General features: G+C 41.0%; 1 protein-coding gene across 1 annotated transcript; it reads right to left on the bottom strand.

Moving 5' to 3' along the window:
• Nucleotides 1–9,777: 9,777 nt before the first annotated feature.
• PBDC1 (polysaccharide biosynthesis domain containing 1) lies at nucleotides 9,778–14,263 on the bottom strand. Its single transcript, XM_065901285.1, has 6 exons — nucleotides 14,155–14,263; nucleotides 13,999–14,064; nucleotides 12,341–12,400; nucleotides 11,699–11,839; nucleotides 10,634–10,745; nucleotides 9,778–10,310 (listed from the first exon to the last, which is right to left on the bottom strand). Exons 1-6 carry the CDS (start codon nucleotides 14,182–14,184, stop codon nucleotides 10,057–10,059), a joined length of 663 nt encoding a protein of 220 aa, XP_065757357.1. The 5' UTR covers nucleotides 14,185–14,263; the 3' UTR covers nucleotides 9,778–10,056.
• Between the last annotated feature and the right edge of the window lie 4,973 nt (nucleotides 14,264–19,236).

Here is a 19,236-nt window from a genome sequence, read left to right as displayed (position 1 = left end):
CCTGGGGTCTCTGGCTGCAGGGTCCAGTGGTTCTTAAGCTGGTGTTGGCCTGCTGGTTGGCAGGACTGAGGCCCAGGGGATCCTGGGGCTAGTGCCAGCTCACTGGTGGGCAGAGCTGAGTCTCAGGGTCTCTGGTTGCAGAACTCTGGGTGCTCTGAAGTTGGTGTTTTGGCCAGCTGGTGGGTTCCCAGTGCTAGTGCTGACCCACTGGTGTGCGGAGTCAGGTCCCTGGGTCTCTAGATGCAGGGTCCTGGGGTGTCCCAGGGCTAATGCTGGCACACTGGTGTGTGGGGCCAGGTCCTGGGCCCTCTGGTGGACAAGTCCAAGCCCTGGGGCACCTGTGGGCTCAGGGGTTCTTAAGGCAGCAGCCCTGCTAGTGGGCGGGGCTGTGTCCCTGCCTGGCTAGGTGCTTGGTCTGAGATGTTCCAGTATTGGTGCCCACAGGCTAATGGGAGGGGCCTGGTCCCAGCACTAATAAGCTTGAGGGAGCATTCCAAAATGGCACTTGCCAGCACTAGTGTCCTCGTGATAGAATGAGCTCCCCCAAATGGCTGCCACCAACATCTCTGTCCCCGGGGTGAGCTCCAGTTGTCCCCTGCTTCTCCAGGAGGCTCTCCAAGATCATCAGGTGGGTCTGAGCCCGGCTCCTTTCAAATTGCTGCTTCTTCCCTGGGTCCCAGTGCATGCGAGATTTTGTGTTCACCCTTTAAGAGTGGAGTCTCTATTTTCCACAGCCCTCTGGTCTCACGAAAGTAAGCGCCACTGGCCTTCCAAGCCAAATGTTCTGGAAGCTTGTCTTCTCAGTGCAGGACCCCCAGGCTGGGGAGCCTATGTGGGGCTCAGATCGCTTGCTCCTTTAGTAGAACCTCTGCAATGTAATTATCCTCCCGTTTGTGGGGTGCCCACCTAGGGTTATGGGTCATGACTATACCACATCTCTGCCTCTCCTACCTGTCTCTTTGTAGTTCCTTCTTTATATCTTTAGTTGTAGAAGATCTGTTCTGCTAGTCTTCCAGTTTTTTCTCACCAATAATTGCTCTGTAAATAGTTGTAATCTTGGTGTGCTTATGGGAGGAGGTGAGTTCAAGGTCTTCCTACTCTACCATTTTGGCTCCATCTCAGCTTCTTTTAATTTTTTTTTTAGGGAATTAAAAATGTTTAATTCGGATGATCTTTACTTGAATGAGAGAAATCTTTTATGGTAAATAGGGTCAATTTTTTGAGTTTTAATTATGAAAGGTGGCTATGTATTTTATTCTGTAATTATCTTGCACTTAACTGTATACTACAAAAGTGAGGATTGTAGACAGAGCATAATAGAATCCATGCAAAATTTTGGCTTTTACATCTGTAGATATACTTTTCTGAATTCTCTATGCTTTCTTTTTTTTAACATCTTTATTGGAGTATAATTGCTTTACAATGCTGTGCTAGTTTCTGCTTTATAACAAAGTGAATCAGCCATATGTATACATATATTCCCATATCCCCTCCCTCTTGCATCTCCCTCCCTCCCACCCTCCCTATCCCACCCCTCTAGGTGGTCACAAACCACCGAGCTGATCTCGCTGTGCTATGTGGCTGCTTCCCACTAGCTATCTATTTTACATTTGGTAGTGTATATATGTCCATGCCATGCTCTCATGCGTGGAAAGACCCTTCAAAATGTAAAGTTAGGGCTTCCCTGGTGGCGCAGTGTTTGAGAGTCCGCCTGCCGATGCAGGGGACACGGGTTCATGCCCTGGTCCGGGAAGATCTCACATGCCGCGGAGTGGCTGGCCCCGTGAGCCATGGCTACTGAGCCTGCACGTCCGGAGCCCGTGCTCCACAACGGGAGAGGCCACAACAGCGAGAGGCCCACGTACCACCAAAAAAAAAAAGTATAGTTATTTGGATCATTATTTTTCTTTTCTAATATATCACTGTCTGGATGGATAGAACAACATTGGAAACATTTTAGATCTTCCTTCATTCTGATTGTTCAGTGTCTCAGCTGTGATCCTAGTGTATTGGAATTATGCCTGATATACACTACATATATTTATGTATATGTAGTGTATATATATATTATACACTATATATGTATATATATATTATTAAGATCCTACTCAATACTTATATTAAGATCCTACTATATGCCAGCCAGACATTGTTCTAGGTGCTAAGCATACAAAAACAAGCAAAACAATGTTCCATCCTCTGGGGTGGGGGTAAAGAGGAGAGTGATAAGTTATAATTATAATTAAAAATACAGCTAGGTAAGGGGGATAGAGAGCACCAAGAGAGTTGTTATGTTAAATAAAGAGGTCAGGAAAGACCTCTCTATTATGGTGATATTTGAGTAGAGATCTTTGAGAAATGAATGAATATCCTATGGATATCTGTGGGAATAGCTTTCCAGGCAGACAGAATATCACGTGTAAAGGACCTGAGGCTGAAGGTGAGAGCAGGAGAGTATGAGTCACTGATGAAGGTGACAGGGATCTTGAAGAAGATGATTACCCTTTAAATAATGGGTAAAGACAATATGGAAACGTGTTCATTATGATGTAATGAAGAAATGAATGAATAAATGATAAAATGAACTCCAGGATCAGATGAAATATTTCAAGCTTGTTTGAATAAATTATAACTTTGTTGGTAATGACATTGCTAGAACATTTCCTTGAAGAAAGGAATACATTTCCTTTTATCATATACATAATTCAAATACTTCTACAAATAATTCTACAATGATTCCACATGTTAATCCATTCTCTCTTACACAGTGCTGCACTAATTTAGAATAAGTTAAATTTAAGGGTACTAAGTTTCAGAGCTGAGGTCCAGCTCTATTCTGTGTGAATTTGTAATGTTTATTGTGTATCATGTAACACTTCCTTAACTAAAGGCTGAACCAACCTGCCACTTCTATGATTTGCTCATCTAGCCTATCAGGTTTAATGTCCTAAACCTATTGCAGATTATGAGGAAATGAACAGTCTCTCTGTGTCCAGAACAGATGGATTTCTTTTTAACCAAAAATAAACAATGCATGGATTATATTGTCTAGATGAAAAACGCAAAAGTGAGTGACTTATCCCAACACAGTGCATTTTAATCACTTGAAAGAAGAAATGAGGGCTTCCCTGGTGGCGCAGCGGTTGAGAGTCCACCTGCCGATGCAGAGGACACGGGTTCGTGCCCCGGTCCAGGAAGATCCCACATGCTGTGGAGCAGCTAGGCCCGTGAGCCATGGCTGCTGAGCCTGCGCATCCGGAGCCTGTGCTCCACAATGGGAGAGGCCACAACAGTGAGAGGCCCGCGTACCGCAAAAAAAAAAAAGAAGAAATGAGTCCAAAGGAGAAGCTTGTTATTTCAGACCATATTGACACAGTGTCCAGGAACATTGATTCAAGAAGTTAACTGTACAATTAAGTGACTGAGCACCAGAGTCATAGTTTGGGAATCTCCTTCCAGAGTTTGAAAAATGAATAAACTGAAATTAATAAATATGTGAGGGAGACTGCCTAGGTGGTCAATAAAACCTTTTCTTTCTCATCTTCCTAGGCACAGATCTAAACTAAATTTCCCACCCTCAATTCAGTGACAGAAGACTGAGTTCTATTTAACAGAATATGAGTAGAAGATGTGTATCAGTTCTAGGACAGGCCAATGCAAGTCAATAAACAGTCCTTCATGGACTTTCCCCTTCCCTGGCAATGTCATTGGCAGTAAGTAATGAGTAATTAAAATTTCCTTCTTTGTGGATTTTGATTTCCATATTTAACAAAAAGACCATAAGTTTGTTTTTTAATCACAAAAAGACACTAAGAGTTCTACCATATATTTCCTTAGCAAACCATATCTATATCTTATGTATATTTAAGTTCTGTCTTCCCCATTAGATTGTTAACGTCCATGGTGTGTAAGACCCACTCCATAAATATTTAAGTAAATGAATGAATGCATGAATCAGGTCAAAACAATCAATCCAGAATAAGTGCTTAATATTTAGTTTACTCAATATAGTACATCGTTTAATCTTCCTTAAGCAGTTTTCATCATATCACTAGCCAAGAATTAATTTCTTAATGTGTAAAATAGGGTTGATAATGCCTATATGATAGGAATAAGATATATGTAAGGCATCTAGCTCAGTATCTAGGGCTTATTATTAGTGCCCACAGTGTGAATCAAATACACATTTTCAACCTTTTCTACTAAATCCTTTGTACATACATATGTCCTATACTTTAGCCAACTTACACTAATCACTGTTCCTTAAATATACACTAAAGGATTGTTTCCTGGATCTCCATCATTTGAATATGCATTCACAAATTTTTGCTATAATTGAATATCATTTGAAAATTTTATGATTATCACTGCGATTATATAAGAAAATATCCATTTTTAGAAAGGCACACTGAGGGCTTCCCTGGTGGCGCAGTGGTTGGGAGTCTGCCTGCCAATGCGGGGGACATGGGTTCGAGCCCTGGTCTGGGAGGATCCCACATGCCACGGAGCAACTAAGCCCGTGAGCCACAGCTACTGAGCTTGCGCGTCTGGAGCCTGTGCTCCGCAACAGGAGAGGCCACGGCAGTGAGAGGCCCACACATCGCGATGAAGAGTCGCCCCCACTCGCCACAACTGGAGAAAGCCCTCGCACAGAAACAAAGACCTAACACAGCCAAAAATAAATTACTTAATTAAAATTTTTTTTAAAAAGGCACACTGAAATATATAGGGGTAAAATGATATAATATCTGAGACTTGTTTTCCACGCTTCAATAAAGCAAAAAGGAAGATAAATGAAGCAAATGTGGCAAAATCTTGGTAACTATATAATCTGGATGACAGATATATAGGGGTTCATTATACTATTATTTCTACTATTGTATATGTTTAAAATTTTCATAACAAAAAAATAATTTAAAATAAATGTCCCATAGGTGAATTTGAGCTTACCAGATAAGCAAGTGTCAGAGTTCATGATCTCATCCAGGATTAAGAGGCAATCAACTTAATTCAATGGCAGGGGGTTGCAGGGAGCAGAAGGGAGAATTCCTTCGTTTATCTTCCCTAAACCAAAGGACAGCATGTAAGCTGTTGTGATTTTGGGGGAGAAAAATGACCTTAAGAGCGACAAAAATTTTAAAAGCCTTGTTTTCTTTAATAAAAAGGCAAGAACTGGGACTTCCCTGGTGGCGCAGTGGTTAAGAATCCGCCTGCCAATGCAGGGGACATAGGTTCGAGCCCTGGTCAGGGAAGATCCCACATGCCACAGAGCCACTAAGCCTGTGTGCCACAACTACTGAGCCTGTGCTCTAGAGCCCGCGAGCCACAACTACTGAGCCTGCATGCCACAACTACTGAAGCCCACACTCCTAGAGCCCGTGCTCCGCAACAAAAGAAGCCACCACAGTGAGAAGCCCGCGCACCGCAACGAAGAGTAGCCCCCGCTCGCTGCAACTAAAGAAAGCCCACACGCAGCAATGAAGACCAAGCGCAGCCAAAAAAAAAAAGTCAAGAACATGTAAATTTCAAATTATTGTGATTTTGATTTTAAATATAATCCAAATTCTCAGAATTGTGTAAGATTGGCCAGATATAGTTTAGTGTAAACAAAAAGGACATCATAAGAATCCTAAATCATGGAGACTATTTTAAAACTGTTTTCTAGAGGAAAGTGTCTTGTGCAGGGATGTATCTAAGACAATGGAAACCTTATGGAATGATGTCTTGTGCAGTGTACTTGGTGTAACAGGAAGGACAATAAGTAAGTTAATAAACAATCTTTACATACATAGAGGATTTCCAACTGGGTAAAGCACATCCTTTTGTGTCTTTTTATTTTTTCACAGAAAAATGAAATTTTTGAATTAGGTTTCTGAGATATATTCCAGTTGCAAAGGCTTATCCTCTAAGTTGACATTTTTAATTTCCTTTACAAAGTAAAAACCAACCAGTAATACATGTTATAGCTTCCAACGATTTAGCCTGAAAAAACTTATTTCAGGAAGATTTCATGAAGATAAAGCCTCAAAAAGAAAAAAATAATAAAAAACTACAAAGCACTTGAGGAAAATGTGTCAGCCAAATTCAGTTCATAAGAAAGGTTAAGAAATTAAAATATAATTTTGAAACTGAAGAAAGATTACAGTGATATAGTAATTATACTATAATGCTTTTTAAATGTCTTGGTTGTATATGTAAAAAGGAATATCTTAGAAGGAAAAAGACAGAGATATTGAAAATGTCTTGAGGAGTTTAAACTAGTTTAGTGCATCACTCCACAACAGAATGCTTATGATTATTGAATACTTCAATTCCTCATCCAAATTATCTGTCTATTCTAGCAAGAAGCTTATTCTAGAATGGGAATTTGGGAAACAATGAGATTCATAATCAAAAGATGTAGATCTGAGTCCCAACACCACCACTTATGTGACAGATAGCAAATTATGATTCAATCTTTTTCAATTTATAAAATGAAAACATAAATACTGACTTCAAGAAAGTAAAATTTATACTAAGGAATTCAGAGAAACCCTGAGTACAGCAGGGAAAACTTAAAGCTAGCCAGTCATATATAAGGTTATCATGTGACAGCTGTGCAATTCAGGAGACCAACAACGTGTTGACATTCATAATGTTTCCATATTTTTAGAGATAGAATGTAGGCAAAGAAAAAGAGCATTAACATAACATACATACAGGCCTTAATTCTGAATAATCAGTTAAGATATTAACTTATCTGAATAAACAACATATGAAAGCAACTGTGGAGTACAAATGTGAGGTAGTGAGAATCATCTACACTGGGTGCAAGCAAAAAAAGCTGTATTACCTGTAGAAAATTTAAAAACAGTAATAAAACCAACAAAAACCTGGTCAGCTTTAATTATCACCATGCTCTGGCAATCTTAAACAATGTCATTGATAAAACACACCTCCCCAGAAACACATTTTCTTGGTCCAAGGTCTAAACAATTGATGAAGTTACTGTTGAGTTTTATGTATGTGTGTGTGTATATATATATATATATATATATATATATATATATACATATATTCCAAATGAGCACATATGCATTAATAAGCATTGTATTGTACATAGAAGCAAAGTTAGAGAACTTCCAGTTATACTAATGGCACCTGACACACGACACACAGACTCAGCTACAGGAGTTCCTAAGTTCAAAAGGGTTTAGAATTATTGAAGCTCACTTTGGGTGCAGTTCATGTCTCCAATCATCGGTACAACATATCCTTGTTTAAACTATAGTTTCAAAATAAATAATGACAGTGCAGTGAATGTCTCCACTTTTGGAGCAGGGTTCAGTATACTTTCTTTATTAGTTTCATATTGCTGCTGTAACAAATCACCACAAACTTAATGGCTTAAAATTTTTAAATGGCTGCAGTTTTCCCTTCTGTAAATGCAAAAATTAGTCTGTGCTCTTTCCCTGCCTCCAAAAGATGTCATGGAGATAAATAAGTGGATAGGTACCACATTCTGAATAAATCACAGATGTTTACACACTACGTCAAGCCTGGCTTCATATCATCTTCCAAATAATTCAGAGCTAGGACTCAAATCTCAAACTTCCTGGCCTCTAGCTATAATGTTACCACTTATTAATAGGATCCCCCTTCTTCCAGTTTTCAATAACAATAATATGTCCTTCTGATCCCTCACCAGCAGCATCCTTAAAGTCCATATTTCCACTGACAGTCTGTACAAGGCTATTTAGGTTTTCTCTCATGCTCCTCAATATTCTCCGGCCTCCCCCCACTGCCTGATTCCAAAGCCATTCCCACACTTTAGGTACTTGTTACAGCAGCAGTCCACTTTCATTACCAAAGTCTATGTAGTTACTACTACTCTGTTATAAATAACCACATAATTAGTGGCTTAAGACAATACCTGTTATCTCACAGTCCTGTGGGTTAGGAGTCCAAGTATGACTTAACTGGGTCCTCTGTTCAGAGTCTCACAGGGCTGAAATCATGGTATCAACCAGGACTACAATCTCATCTGAGGCTTGAGTTCCTCTCCCAAGCTCACCAATTGTTGGCAAAATTCAATTCCTTTCAACTGTAGTAGAATCCCCATTTTCTTGCTGGCTCTCAGCAACTGGGATCACCGTCAGCTCCCAACTGCCACCCTCAGCTCTTTGCCACATGGCCCCCTTCTCTCATACATCTGTTTGCTTCTTCAAGGCCAACAGAACATCTGCTACTGCTTGTCTCCTTTAAGTACTCGCTTGATTAGGCCAGATCCACCCAGGATATTGTCCCTTTTGATCAACTCCAAATCAAATGGTTAGTGTGAAGTGTTCCGTGTTCTTATTCCCCCTCTTTTTCCCAGTTTTTATAACCTAGTTCTTAGACAGATGCCTCTTATTCTAAAGCAGTCTATCAACAGTATGTTTCATATTCTCTGTAAAATCAAAGAGAAAGTTAATACAGTAAAGCATGTTCTTCATCTCAAAAAGTCTGCCTAATATGATATATTTAACACTCTCTTACCTTTTAAAAAACATATTTTTATAAAATGAAAACTTTAACAGATGTTTTAAATATTTCTAAGAACTAGCCAAAGAGAATTCATGGAGAAACCTATTCGCTTTGTGCCCAATTGTTGCTGCTGACTGTGCATCTCTAGTGCAGCTCTTGCCTAGGGGACAACTGATCAATTAAGTTTAATTTTTGTCTCCTCCTGTGTCCACTGAGAAAAACAAGTCTCATTCACCCTCCTCTCCTCTGGTAAATCTTTCCTTGCATGATCATGCTGTGGTTAGACTATTTACTGTATGCACTATGAACACTGCAGCTTTCTCTAGCTAGTTTTAGCAAACAAAGTCAGTATGTCTATGAGGACACGCACAAATCTATACATTTGTAAAGATAACTGAAAACATGCACTCTTAAAAGTCATTAGATGAGAAGGAACCCCCCATCCATATAAAATCAATTGGTCTATTTTTGGAGTCTGACAAAATCCCATTTAGAAATATGTTCATTTTGTATTAATGTATAAATATGTGCTATTGTCCACAGCATTATAAAAGGAAAGCCACTCTACCAGGCTTTATATTTATTAATTTCTGCTGTATTTTAGGTAACAACTTGGTTACAAGAGAGAAGCAGGTTACAAGAGAGCAGGTTACAAGAGAGAGCAGGTTCAGTCTCCTGCTCCTTTAATGTGAACTGGGCTGTGTTCACTAGTGTGACAGGTTCAGGCTGCTGCTGTTATCCCCATAGAGTATTTATCAAATCTTTTGAGAGATATATCAAATAAAATCAGAAAGCTAGAGTCACTCAAATGGCAAGAGTCAATTCTTATGTAAGGACTTCTAATCCAAAACCGTATACAACTTTACAGGTTTGAGAGAACTTCACTACAGGAAATAGTGAGAAGCATTAAGAAATAGGCATAGGGCTTCCCTGGTGGCGCAGTGGTTGAGAGTCCACCTGCCGATGCAGGTGACGTGGGTTCGTGCCCCGCTCCAGGAGGATCCCACATGCCATGGAGTGGCTGGGCCCGTGAGCCGTGGCCGCTGAACCTGCACTTCTGGAGCCTGTGCTCCGCAGTGGGAGAGGCCATAACAGTGAGAGGCCCGCGTACCGCAAAAAAACAAAAAAAAAACAAAAACAACAACAACAACAAAAAAGAAATAGGCATAAATCATTTTATATAAGACATGACAAAGAGATTATGTACCTAAAAAAAAAATCAAGTGTCAAATAATTTTCAATACATTTTAAAAGTCAATCACAGACATATAGTCATAAGAACCAAAAGAAATTTATTTACAAAATTTCTTACTTGACTGGTGATGAGAAGCAAGAAACCATCAACTAAGACCCCACTAATAGTGTTCAAGCCAGTTCATACAAGAGAACAACCATTGCAGCTCCTGATGATTAGGCCAGAAAGATGTCCTTCTGCATGTCCTTCCAGTGAACAAGGAGATACATTTCACCATAGGGGCCTGTGCAAGTAGCATCATGGTACTTGTAGGCTCAGCTGAATCACAGCTTCTAGAGTGCTGTTCCCTGTCTACCTTACATAGCTATTTCACCACTTTTGTTGATTTCTTTGTAGGTGTCTTTCTCTTTTTCTCCTCCTTTGTTGATTTTCTCCTTTTCTCCTTCTCTGTTGGCTCCTTTCTCTTCTTCTCCTCCACTGTTGGCTCCTTCGTCTCCTCCATTGTTGGCTCCTTTCTCTTCTTCTTTGTCCTGAACACTAGTGTAAACTGCTTTGTTATAACCTTCCCGGTTCCGAGCAATTTCAATGGCAAAAAATTGTATCCTGTGTGCTGAAAGGTGAATAGAATTGATTATTTGTCCTAGTCACAGTTACTTCTCTAAACCTACTGGAAATCTATTGACAAAGCTGTACTAACATGCAAAGCATTCAAATATAGTCATAAGATTCAGAGATGTAAATTCTAATCCTATACTAAATGATGCTGAAAATACTTATCTTACCTCACAGTTACTCAAGATACAGTAACATGATCTTTACAGATATAACAAATAAAATGATTCCCAAACTAACTATTCATGTCATTGATTCATCAGTAAAACCAGATCCCTCACTCTCCTTATACAGAAACAATCCCAGAGGCAAGAAACTCACCAAAGATGGTGTTTTCCTCAGTGTAGCCCTGAGAACAGTTCAGTCGCAGCAAAGTACCATAGTTGAAGTCTTCTACAATCCCATCAAACTTCAAACAGAATGGTCTCCACTTCTGTAAAGGCAAAAAAGGTATCTTAGCTAAAAAATGCAGGAGGCTGGTGAAGTCAGGCCAGGAGAGGGGCTTCCGTTTCCCCGGTAAGGAAAGTAACCACAGTGAAAGAGACTAGAATTGAGCTGATTACCAGTTTCACTAGCAATGAGTTTCTGTGTTATCTTTGGTATCTTTAGGCTGGTATTTCCCAACATGAACAATAGTTTAATCTGATAAAATACTTAGATCCTTGACTAGAGAATTAAATTTTAATTTCTTAAGTATATTCTCTGTTTTAAGTTATTGGCTAGTTCAGTCCAAAATGGTTATTCATCCCCACTGAAGCAAATGAGACAAAGAAGGCAGGAATTTGGCCCAAAGTCACAAAGTTAAATTTTAAGAAAGAAGTCCATCCAATAGAGGCAATTTTCCAAAGATCAGTAACAGCCTGCTTAGAGTTAAAAGTTTACATTCCTCATAAGCCGAGAGTCTACCCTCAAGGAAAAAAATTTCCTAACTATAAGAGTTTTAGTGCTCTGTAAAAGTATAACATAATCAAGCAAGCAATGCAAAACACAAGTTTTCCAATTATCCACGGCCTGTGATAATATGATCTTAAATCCAGAGAATCCAAACACCTCTCAGTACTCTATTTGCCAACCCTCTATCTAAGCCTTCTGGCTAAAGTACTCACATAAATAAATTTATTCCTTCTCCCTTGAAAGAGCTAGGTGGGTGAGGATGAAAGGTCCAAATCAAAGGGGAAAAAGAAATAGATTCAATGAAAATGAAAAATCCATAAACCAGAAAAACATTCATTTAGTAACACATTAATTACAACTGCATAAAAGCCCTGGTGCTTTAGGTATTTGCCTTAAAACAAACCCCCCAAAAGTTTAAATGTATAAAAATGTATTCACAGTCAATAATTGTTGGTCAGATGCTAGGCAATATTTAAAAGAGAGAATTCTTACCTCTTTAGCTCCTTCTGATTTGAGCTCTTCTGGGTCCAATACATCTATCCTGAGTTTCTTAAAATTCTCCCGAAACTCAGAATAGATTTGGTCATCCACTTTGGTGAGTTTCAGGAACTGTGGGTCAACTGATGAAATCAGCTGCCAGACAATAAGACAAGGTAAAGATGCTAGTCTCTAATTTACTATATTTCTGTCCCCTCTTCCCCAGAAGATCCTCATGGTTCTCAGGGCAGAAGAGTTTATTAGAAAATATAGACAGCCTAGGTCCCAGATGAAATCATGACATAATTTTAAAGGGCCATAATATACTACAGTCCCTTCCACCAATTCAAACCCCTTTGGCCCTATTTATGTCTGGCTGTTACCCTCTGTGGATTATTCATTCAGTCAACAAACATTTATTTAGTGCCTACTATGGGCCAGGCATCCTTTTGTGGGTTAGCAACACAACACTGCGCAGAGAAGCACAACTCCTCACTGTCAAAGCAAAACTGACTTCCATGCCCCAGTTCTCCTTAGAGTAATAAAAATTATCTCCAAAACACAACTGTTTAACTTGCTGAGAATGGTGATTAGCAGAGCACAATATGCTGAAATTACATGTTTAATTCTGCTTAACAATGAAGACAGTCAACTCACTTTGTAGTAGACTTCAGCATGCTGCATTGCTCTCATGGCCCAAGCCATCTCAATATCAGGCTGCAAAGGAGTGAAGAATGCCAGGTCAGAAATCACCCAATCTTGCTACTAGAGAACAAATTAAGGAAGTCTGTGGATGTCTAGTTAATGCTCAAGAGGGCTACCAAGCTTGGTGTTACTGTCAAAGGTTAAAAACTGGACTAAGGTTGAATTCTCTTGGAACTTGTTGCCTCCTCCCCTGTAAAATGGGATAATCTTAGGCTTAAAGGGAGGCTGTATGTGAAGCTCTGGGCAATTGGTATAGTGATTGCTGACTAATATTTCTGTACTTGGGAGGGATTTATCCATAGCTTTCTTGCCTACTGATCGAGTGTTTGTTGTAGCTGTCTTCATCTGTGATTGTAGATCTACAGAGTTGGGAGAGAAACACTACAGGAAGAGGCAAACGAAGAGATAAGGGGCTCTTTTAGGTGGAAACACCTTTTTTTTTCTTGTTGATGCTGGTACCTGGCATACAAGTGACCAATAAAAGATTCTGGATGTTAAAAAAAACTGGACTAATAAGTTTGGACAATATAATAATTCTTTTGTCTTTATGACAACCAAAAGAAGCTACCTACACAGTCTAATAAACAAAATGAGCCACTGGCTGTCTTTTCCCAGCAGCTAGTGAAAGTGTAGAAGACTACATAAAGCAGTAGATAAATCACCTTCTCAGGACTGAGTTAAATTACTGTAAAACTGAAATACCCACATACACCACTGAGTTGTTGAGAGGACAGAGTAAGATTAACAGAAGTAATATTACTCTTCACTTTTAAGAGTGTACAATGTCATAATCATCATGTGTGTTCATCAGATAGCCAATTCCCTATCCTACAACACTTAGAAATGAATCAATATCGTGAAGCAGGCTAGGTTATAATAAGCCTTACCAAGTACCTGTTCCACTGGAATCTCCCACTCCAACTGTATGGATCTATTTCACTGACCCCAGAAAAAAATTTGCATTTTTACCTCCATGCCCTTTTCCTGACTGCCAATCCATATCTTTTGTCCACTTACACTTTGAGGATCCAGTTCCACATCCACTTCCTCAGCAAAGTCTTCCTTTACTGTCTGGGTCCTTAGGGGTTTCTTCTTTGGCTAACCTCCTTTGGATCTTATGCCCTGATTCACTAATCTACCATACATCACATTATTATTTGAGTGTTATTACTATTTTCATGTCCGTGTGTCTTATAACTCAAAATACATCATGTGCTTTCTCCTTAAGGATCTAAACCAGATACACCATAAGCCAGTGCAACTTACTGCACAATGGAGTCACCCGGGGACCTTTAAAAATACTGATTCCTGACTCTAACCACCCAGATACGGTGATTTAGCTGGGATGGATTGCGACCCGAACTTCGAGATATTTAAAAGCTTCCCAGGTAACTCTAAAGTACAGCACAGTTTGGGAACTACTCCCATTAACGTTAGTCCTGCGTTTGCGAACCAAAAGGATTAGAATTAATTGAAAGCCGCATTTTCTGGCAGACGTGGAGAGAGTCTACGGAAGCCATCTGGGTAGGAGGGTTACAATTTCGTGGCAGGCCCTGCAGACATCCCAGGATAGCTGCGTGCGTGTAAAACCGTGGGTGAGTCATACTCACATCGTTGCCATAAGACTCTGCTGGGAGAGAAACAGCGTGCGCCACGGACGTCAGTTCCCCGGAAACCTGGGAAAGGAAACAGAAACGGGGAAGGAGAGTTCGAGTTTCGACCCAGCCCGGCTTCCCCATTCACCCGACCCCAGAGCTGCGTCTCACCACCTCATCAATCCCACTGGTCGCCTCCATGTTGCAGCCTACAAGGCGTGGCTCCAGTTCGGAAATGACGTTTTGCGTGCTCCTTCCGCAGTTCCCAGTTCATTGAAAAGGGACGGCCGGAAAGAGTGGCTTTCATCCGACTGCGGCTGCGCCTGCGTGCCGTCTCCCTCGCCTGGAGGCAGTACTTCCTTGCCCCTCCTCTTACGCCTTGCGCAAAGGTGTGGCTTTGTTGTATACTCTGGGCTGCTTGACGGCCAGGAGGTGGTTAAACAGTCAGTAATATCTGCGATGAACATGGGAAAAGACTGAGTTAAAATAATGCAACTTTCCTATCCCCACTGCGCGGAGTGCCCTGCAGAGATTCGAATTTACATTCTCCACTTGTGCTTGGACGCGCATTCAGACGGGGACACAACTCACAGTTCCCAAAACCCCAGGCACGGATTAAGTTACAAGCAGGCATGCAGCTAGGCAATGGAGTGGATAGTAGGTCAAGGAAGAATTATTCTGTTAAGGTGATATGTTTACCGTGAAGATTTCGTCTTCTTCCACTGGCGTCTAACTTCCCCAAGAATTAGTCACCTTGGATCATGGGCCTGTCATCAATCATAATTTTGGGGGAGCAGACGGGCTTTGTATGCTGAATATTAGAGAGTTGGGACTTTACCCTAAAAGCAATGGGAAGCTACTGAAGGCCTTTAAGTAGACCAGCCTCATGATCAAACTCAAGTTTTAAGAAGGTCACTGAAGCACCCTCTGGAAGAAAAATTTGAGGAAGGCAAAATTGGAGGCAGAGAGACTAACTTGGAGGCACTGGGTAATTAAAAACCTCAGCTGAGGCACTGACAGTTGAGATGGACGTTAAGAATTAATAAGGGAAATAGAATCAATAGGGCTTTTTGACTAATTGGATATGGAGGATAAAGAAGAATTAGGATTCCAATATGACTCCCAGGTTTCAGAATAGGTTTGGGGGATAAATGCCATTGAGCTAGAGAACACAGGAGGAGGGATGATGAGTTTAATTCAGGAGTTGAGTTTGAAGAGCCTATGGGACATTCAGATGGAGATGACTAGTCAGAGGGAGATCCAATCAGAGATATAAATCTGATAGTGGATACTCCAGGTTTAATTGAGCTGTCCCAGTGAAACCATGAAGAACTATAAAGACACAAAGAGCAGCAGGCCAAGGACAGAGCTATTTAGGAAGAAGAGAGGATAGCAAGAAAGAAAAGAAGACTTAAAAAAAAAAAAGGAGTTATCATTGAGACATCAGCAAAGGACCAAGGGAGAGTCTCACAGAAGCCAACGATAAGAGAACTTCCAGAAAGAAGTGGTGAACCATGTCCAATACCCTGGGTTGAGTACCCTCAGCCCAGAAACTTGGAGAGGTCCTTGAAAACCTTAGCAAGAGCAGTTTCAGTGGAGTGGTGAAGGCAGAAGTCAGAGGGCAGTGGGTTGAGAAGGGAGTGGGAGTTAAAGAAGAGATGACAATGACCATACAGCATTCTTCCAAAGAGTTGCAGCTAGAAAGAGACACGAGGTCCAGGGACTTCCTAAAATTCTGGTTAAAAAACACAGAACATGAAAATGTACCATCTTAACCATTTTTAAGTGTACAGTTCAATAGTGTTAAGTATATCCACGTTGCTGGGCAACGGATCTCCAGCACTTTTTCGTCTTGCAAAACTGAGACTCTACACCCATTAAACAACAACTCCCCATTTTCCCCATCCCCTAGCCCCTGGCCACCACCGTACTACTTTCTGTTTTTATGGCTTTGACTACTTTGGGTACCTCATATAAGTGGAATCATATACTATTTGTCTTTTTGTGACTGGCTTATTTCACTTAGTATAATGTCCTCAAGGCTCATCCATGGTGTTGCCATGTGACAGTATTTCCCTCCTTTTTAAGGCTGAATAATATTCCATTGTATGTATACAACACATTTGATTTATCCATTCATCCGTCAACGAACACGTGGGTTGCCTCCACCTTATGGCTCTTGTGAATAATGTCGCTATGGATATGGCTGTGCAAATATCACTTCAAGACCATGCTTTCAATACTTTTGGAGTTATACCCAGAAGTGGGATTGCTGGATTATGTGGTAATTATATCCTTAACTTTTTGAGGAACCTCAGGGACTTTTAAAATTATGATGTTAGGTTTAGAGAGGCTTAAGTGTACTGGGGACTTGGCCTTATACAAAAGACGGTCCTGCAGGGTGAGCTAGGTGTATCTCCAGAGAAATGGAATGAAGAGAGGCAGCATAAGCAGGAAATTGAGGTGTTCCCACCAGATGCTTTCTGTTTTCTCTATGAAGCACGAGAGGGCAGCTGAGAGCAAGAGGGAATGTGTTGAAGTCTTGTCTTGAGAAGAATGACTTGAGAAGTCCTGCATAGCAGCTCGGAGGAGAGGGAGAAGCAGTCTGACAAGGAGATGAATGGAAGTTTTCAGGGACCAGGTCAAACTAGAGGACATGATTCTTCAGGGATAGCACTCTGTATGTAACCCAGCGGTCTGAATGTAAGATGGGTCATCCAGATGGATGCTAAACGTTAGTGAATGTGGAGGCCTGACCAGGAGGTCAATAGACAACAGGAAAACGGAGGGGTAGCCCCAAATGATGGCCAAATCAATGCATAACAAGTGCATATGGATAGAATACCAAAAAACACAAGTAACCTTTTACCTGAGGAAGCACTTAGGTAATTTTCTTTATCTAATATTTTGGGCAGAATCATTGCCTCTAAATTAAAAAGAAATCTATTAAGATGTATAGTATGTGCATGGTTTGTTTGTTAGGACTTTTTTTTTTTTTTAAATAAGGGAACTTCTCACCAGTCAAGTACTCACAGCCTTAGATACTTGCAGAGACCAAGAATTGGGTCCTCACAAGACTGGAAAAGCCAACTGCTTCTGTACCCCCAAAGAGCAGGAGATAAAACTGTCACCCAGAGCCTTTCCCACTGCCAGGCAAAGGAACCAGCCCAGGCAGAGGTATAAGAAAAAGCACTGGCCTTTGTGCCCATACCTATTGTTTCAGATGGACTCAAAGTAGCTGGATGTTAAAATAAGAGAAAGAGGAATGTGCCAGGAACAAAAGGTGGTACATAAAAGGGGAGAGGTGGTGGACTTCAAGAACTATATCGAAGAAAGACAGACCTTTTGGTGTGGGGTAAGAAAACTGGAGATGGAAGTCCACTGGGATGATTCCCTCTCTTTTCTGGAAGGGCACCACTGAGTTGACCTTCAGCTTCCTTCTAAGGCAGGTGATGTAGACATGCCATGTGTGGAGCCAAAGGCATCACCAATCCTGACTAAGGTGCTGAGGTGTCTGTAATGCCAGGGATAACAGGGGTGTGGAGAAGATGAAAGCTATAATTGCTGGAGCTAGGGTGTCATGGGGTAGAGGAAGGCATCTCACGTTATTGAATATAAGTTTGTCAGTGGCAAGGCAGTTGGGTGAGTGCTGCTATTTGCAGGTGGTGAAGCCATGTAGACACTCCCTAAAAATATGGATCACATGGTCTTGGTGGCTGTCAGACTATACGGGGAAAGCAAACTTGAAGGACCTTGAAACTGGCCATTAAAACCTGGGAGCGAAAATAGGGCTATGGTCAGAAACCATGTAAGTTCGTCTACTATGAATATATAAAATCTGGATAATAAAAGTGTTTGCTGTGACAGGTGTGGTTCATGATACCTACAGGAGTTGACCCCTGTCATCTTATGAGGCTGTTTCATGTGAAAACAGGATATTAGAGATGACCTCTCAAGTGATCATACCCACAGGGTGTGTTCTATGGTTAGGAGGGAGTGCAACAGTGACCTTAGGATGCCTTCCCAGATTCGAGCTTGTCCCAGAAACCTTGGAGTGACATAGCTTCAAAATACATAAAGCAAAAATTGAAAGAATTACAAGCAGAAATAGACACATCCGTTAAAAGAGTGGTACATTTTAACATGTCTCTCAGCAACTGACAGCTCAAACAGCCAACAGCTTAATAAGAATTTAGAAGTTTTGAGCAACGTGTGAACAAACTTGATTTAATGGATAAATCCTGAACCCTGAAACCAATAATTATATAATACACATTACGGTCAAGCATATCTGCAACATGTATAATAAATGTAATATCAGACAAGGTACATCTCAAAAAAAAAAACAGAGTCCAGCTCATGCAGACAGTCTAGAAGCCACAATCGATAGGAAGTAGGGTGTCCTAGGACAATGAGTTCAGCGAGATATTAAACATGAATTGACTAGCAACATAGTCAGATCATCTTCAGGGGCATGGTTCTTATGGGTTCTTTGTCTATTGGACTACAGACAGGAAACCAAACTCGGTTGGCCTTGAAACTTGTGACCAAACTCTTGGAGGAAAAGAAATGGGACTGTGGTCAGAAATCATGTGAGAGAGTATTCTGTGAAAGCAGAAAACCTGATTTACCAAACGTAACAGGGGACAGGTAAAAGAGATGGCTGGTGCCATCTTGCTGAAGTTGTTGCCTATGAGAGTGGTGATCATATTCTAGGACTGTTTTGTGGCCAAGAGAAAGTACAATGGGCCCCTAGGATACCATCCTGGCCAACCTGACACAGTTGTTACAGGAGGTGACACAAGGCACTGTGTCCCTTTTGACATGATGGGGGCGGGGGGCTCACAGATCCCTGAATCTTGCTCTGTCTTGGGGTGCATTGGCCAGCAGGGGTTCATATCATGACACCGACACCACCAATACCTCTCCCTTATGGAAAGGTACAGCCATTCCCTAGTCTCCATAAGGCCCTCTAAGCTTTGTGTCATGTCCACAATCCCACCTCCTTCCTACCCCTTTACCATCAAAAGTAGCTTTAGTGTTCCCAGGGGTGCTGACATAAGTCCTGGCCAGCTGCCAGGCTGGCCACGGACTCCAGCTACTGCTCTTTCGTACCCGATAGACAGATTTGCTTTTCAGGAAGGAAAACTCAAGAAACACCATTCAGTATCCATAACACCAGCTACTGATAAACTTAGACCTTGAATTTTAATACCTCTATTTAGTGTTTTTGCCCAGGGTCTTATTCTTTCC

Source organism: Phocoena phocoena, chromosome X (genome assembly GCF_963924675.1).
Source record: "Phocoena phocoena chromosome X, mPhoPho1.1, whole genome shotgun sequence".
NCBI classification, from domain to species: domain Eukaryota; kingdom Metazoa; phylum Chordata; class Mammalia; order Artiodactyla; family Phocoenidae; genus Phocoena; species Phocoena phocoena.
The sequence above is the reverse complement of the archived record's forward strand: the minus strand, read 5'-3'. Positions and strand labels throughout refer to the sequence as shown.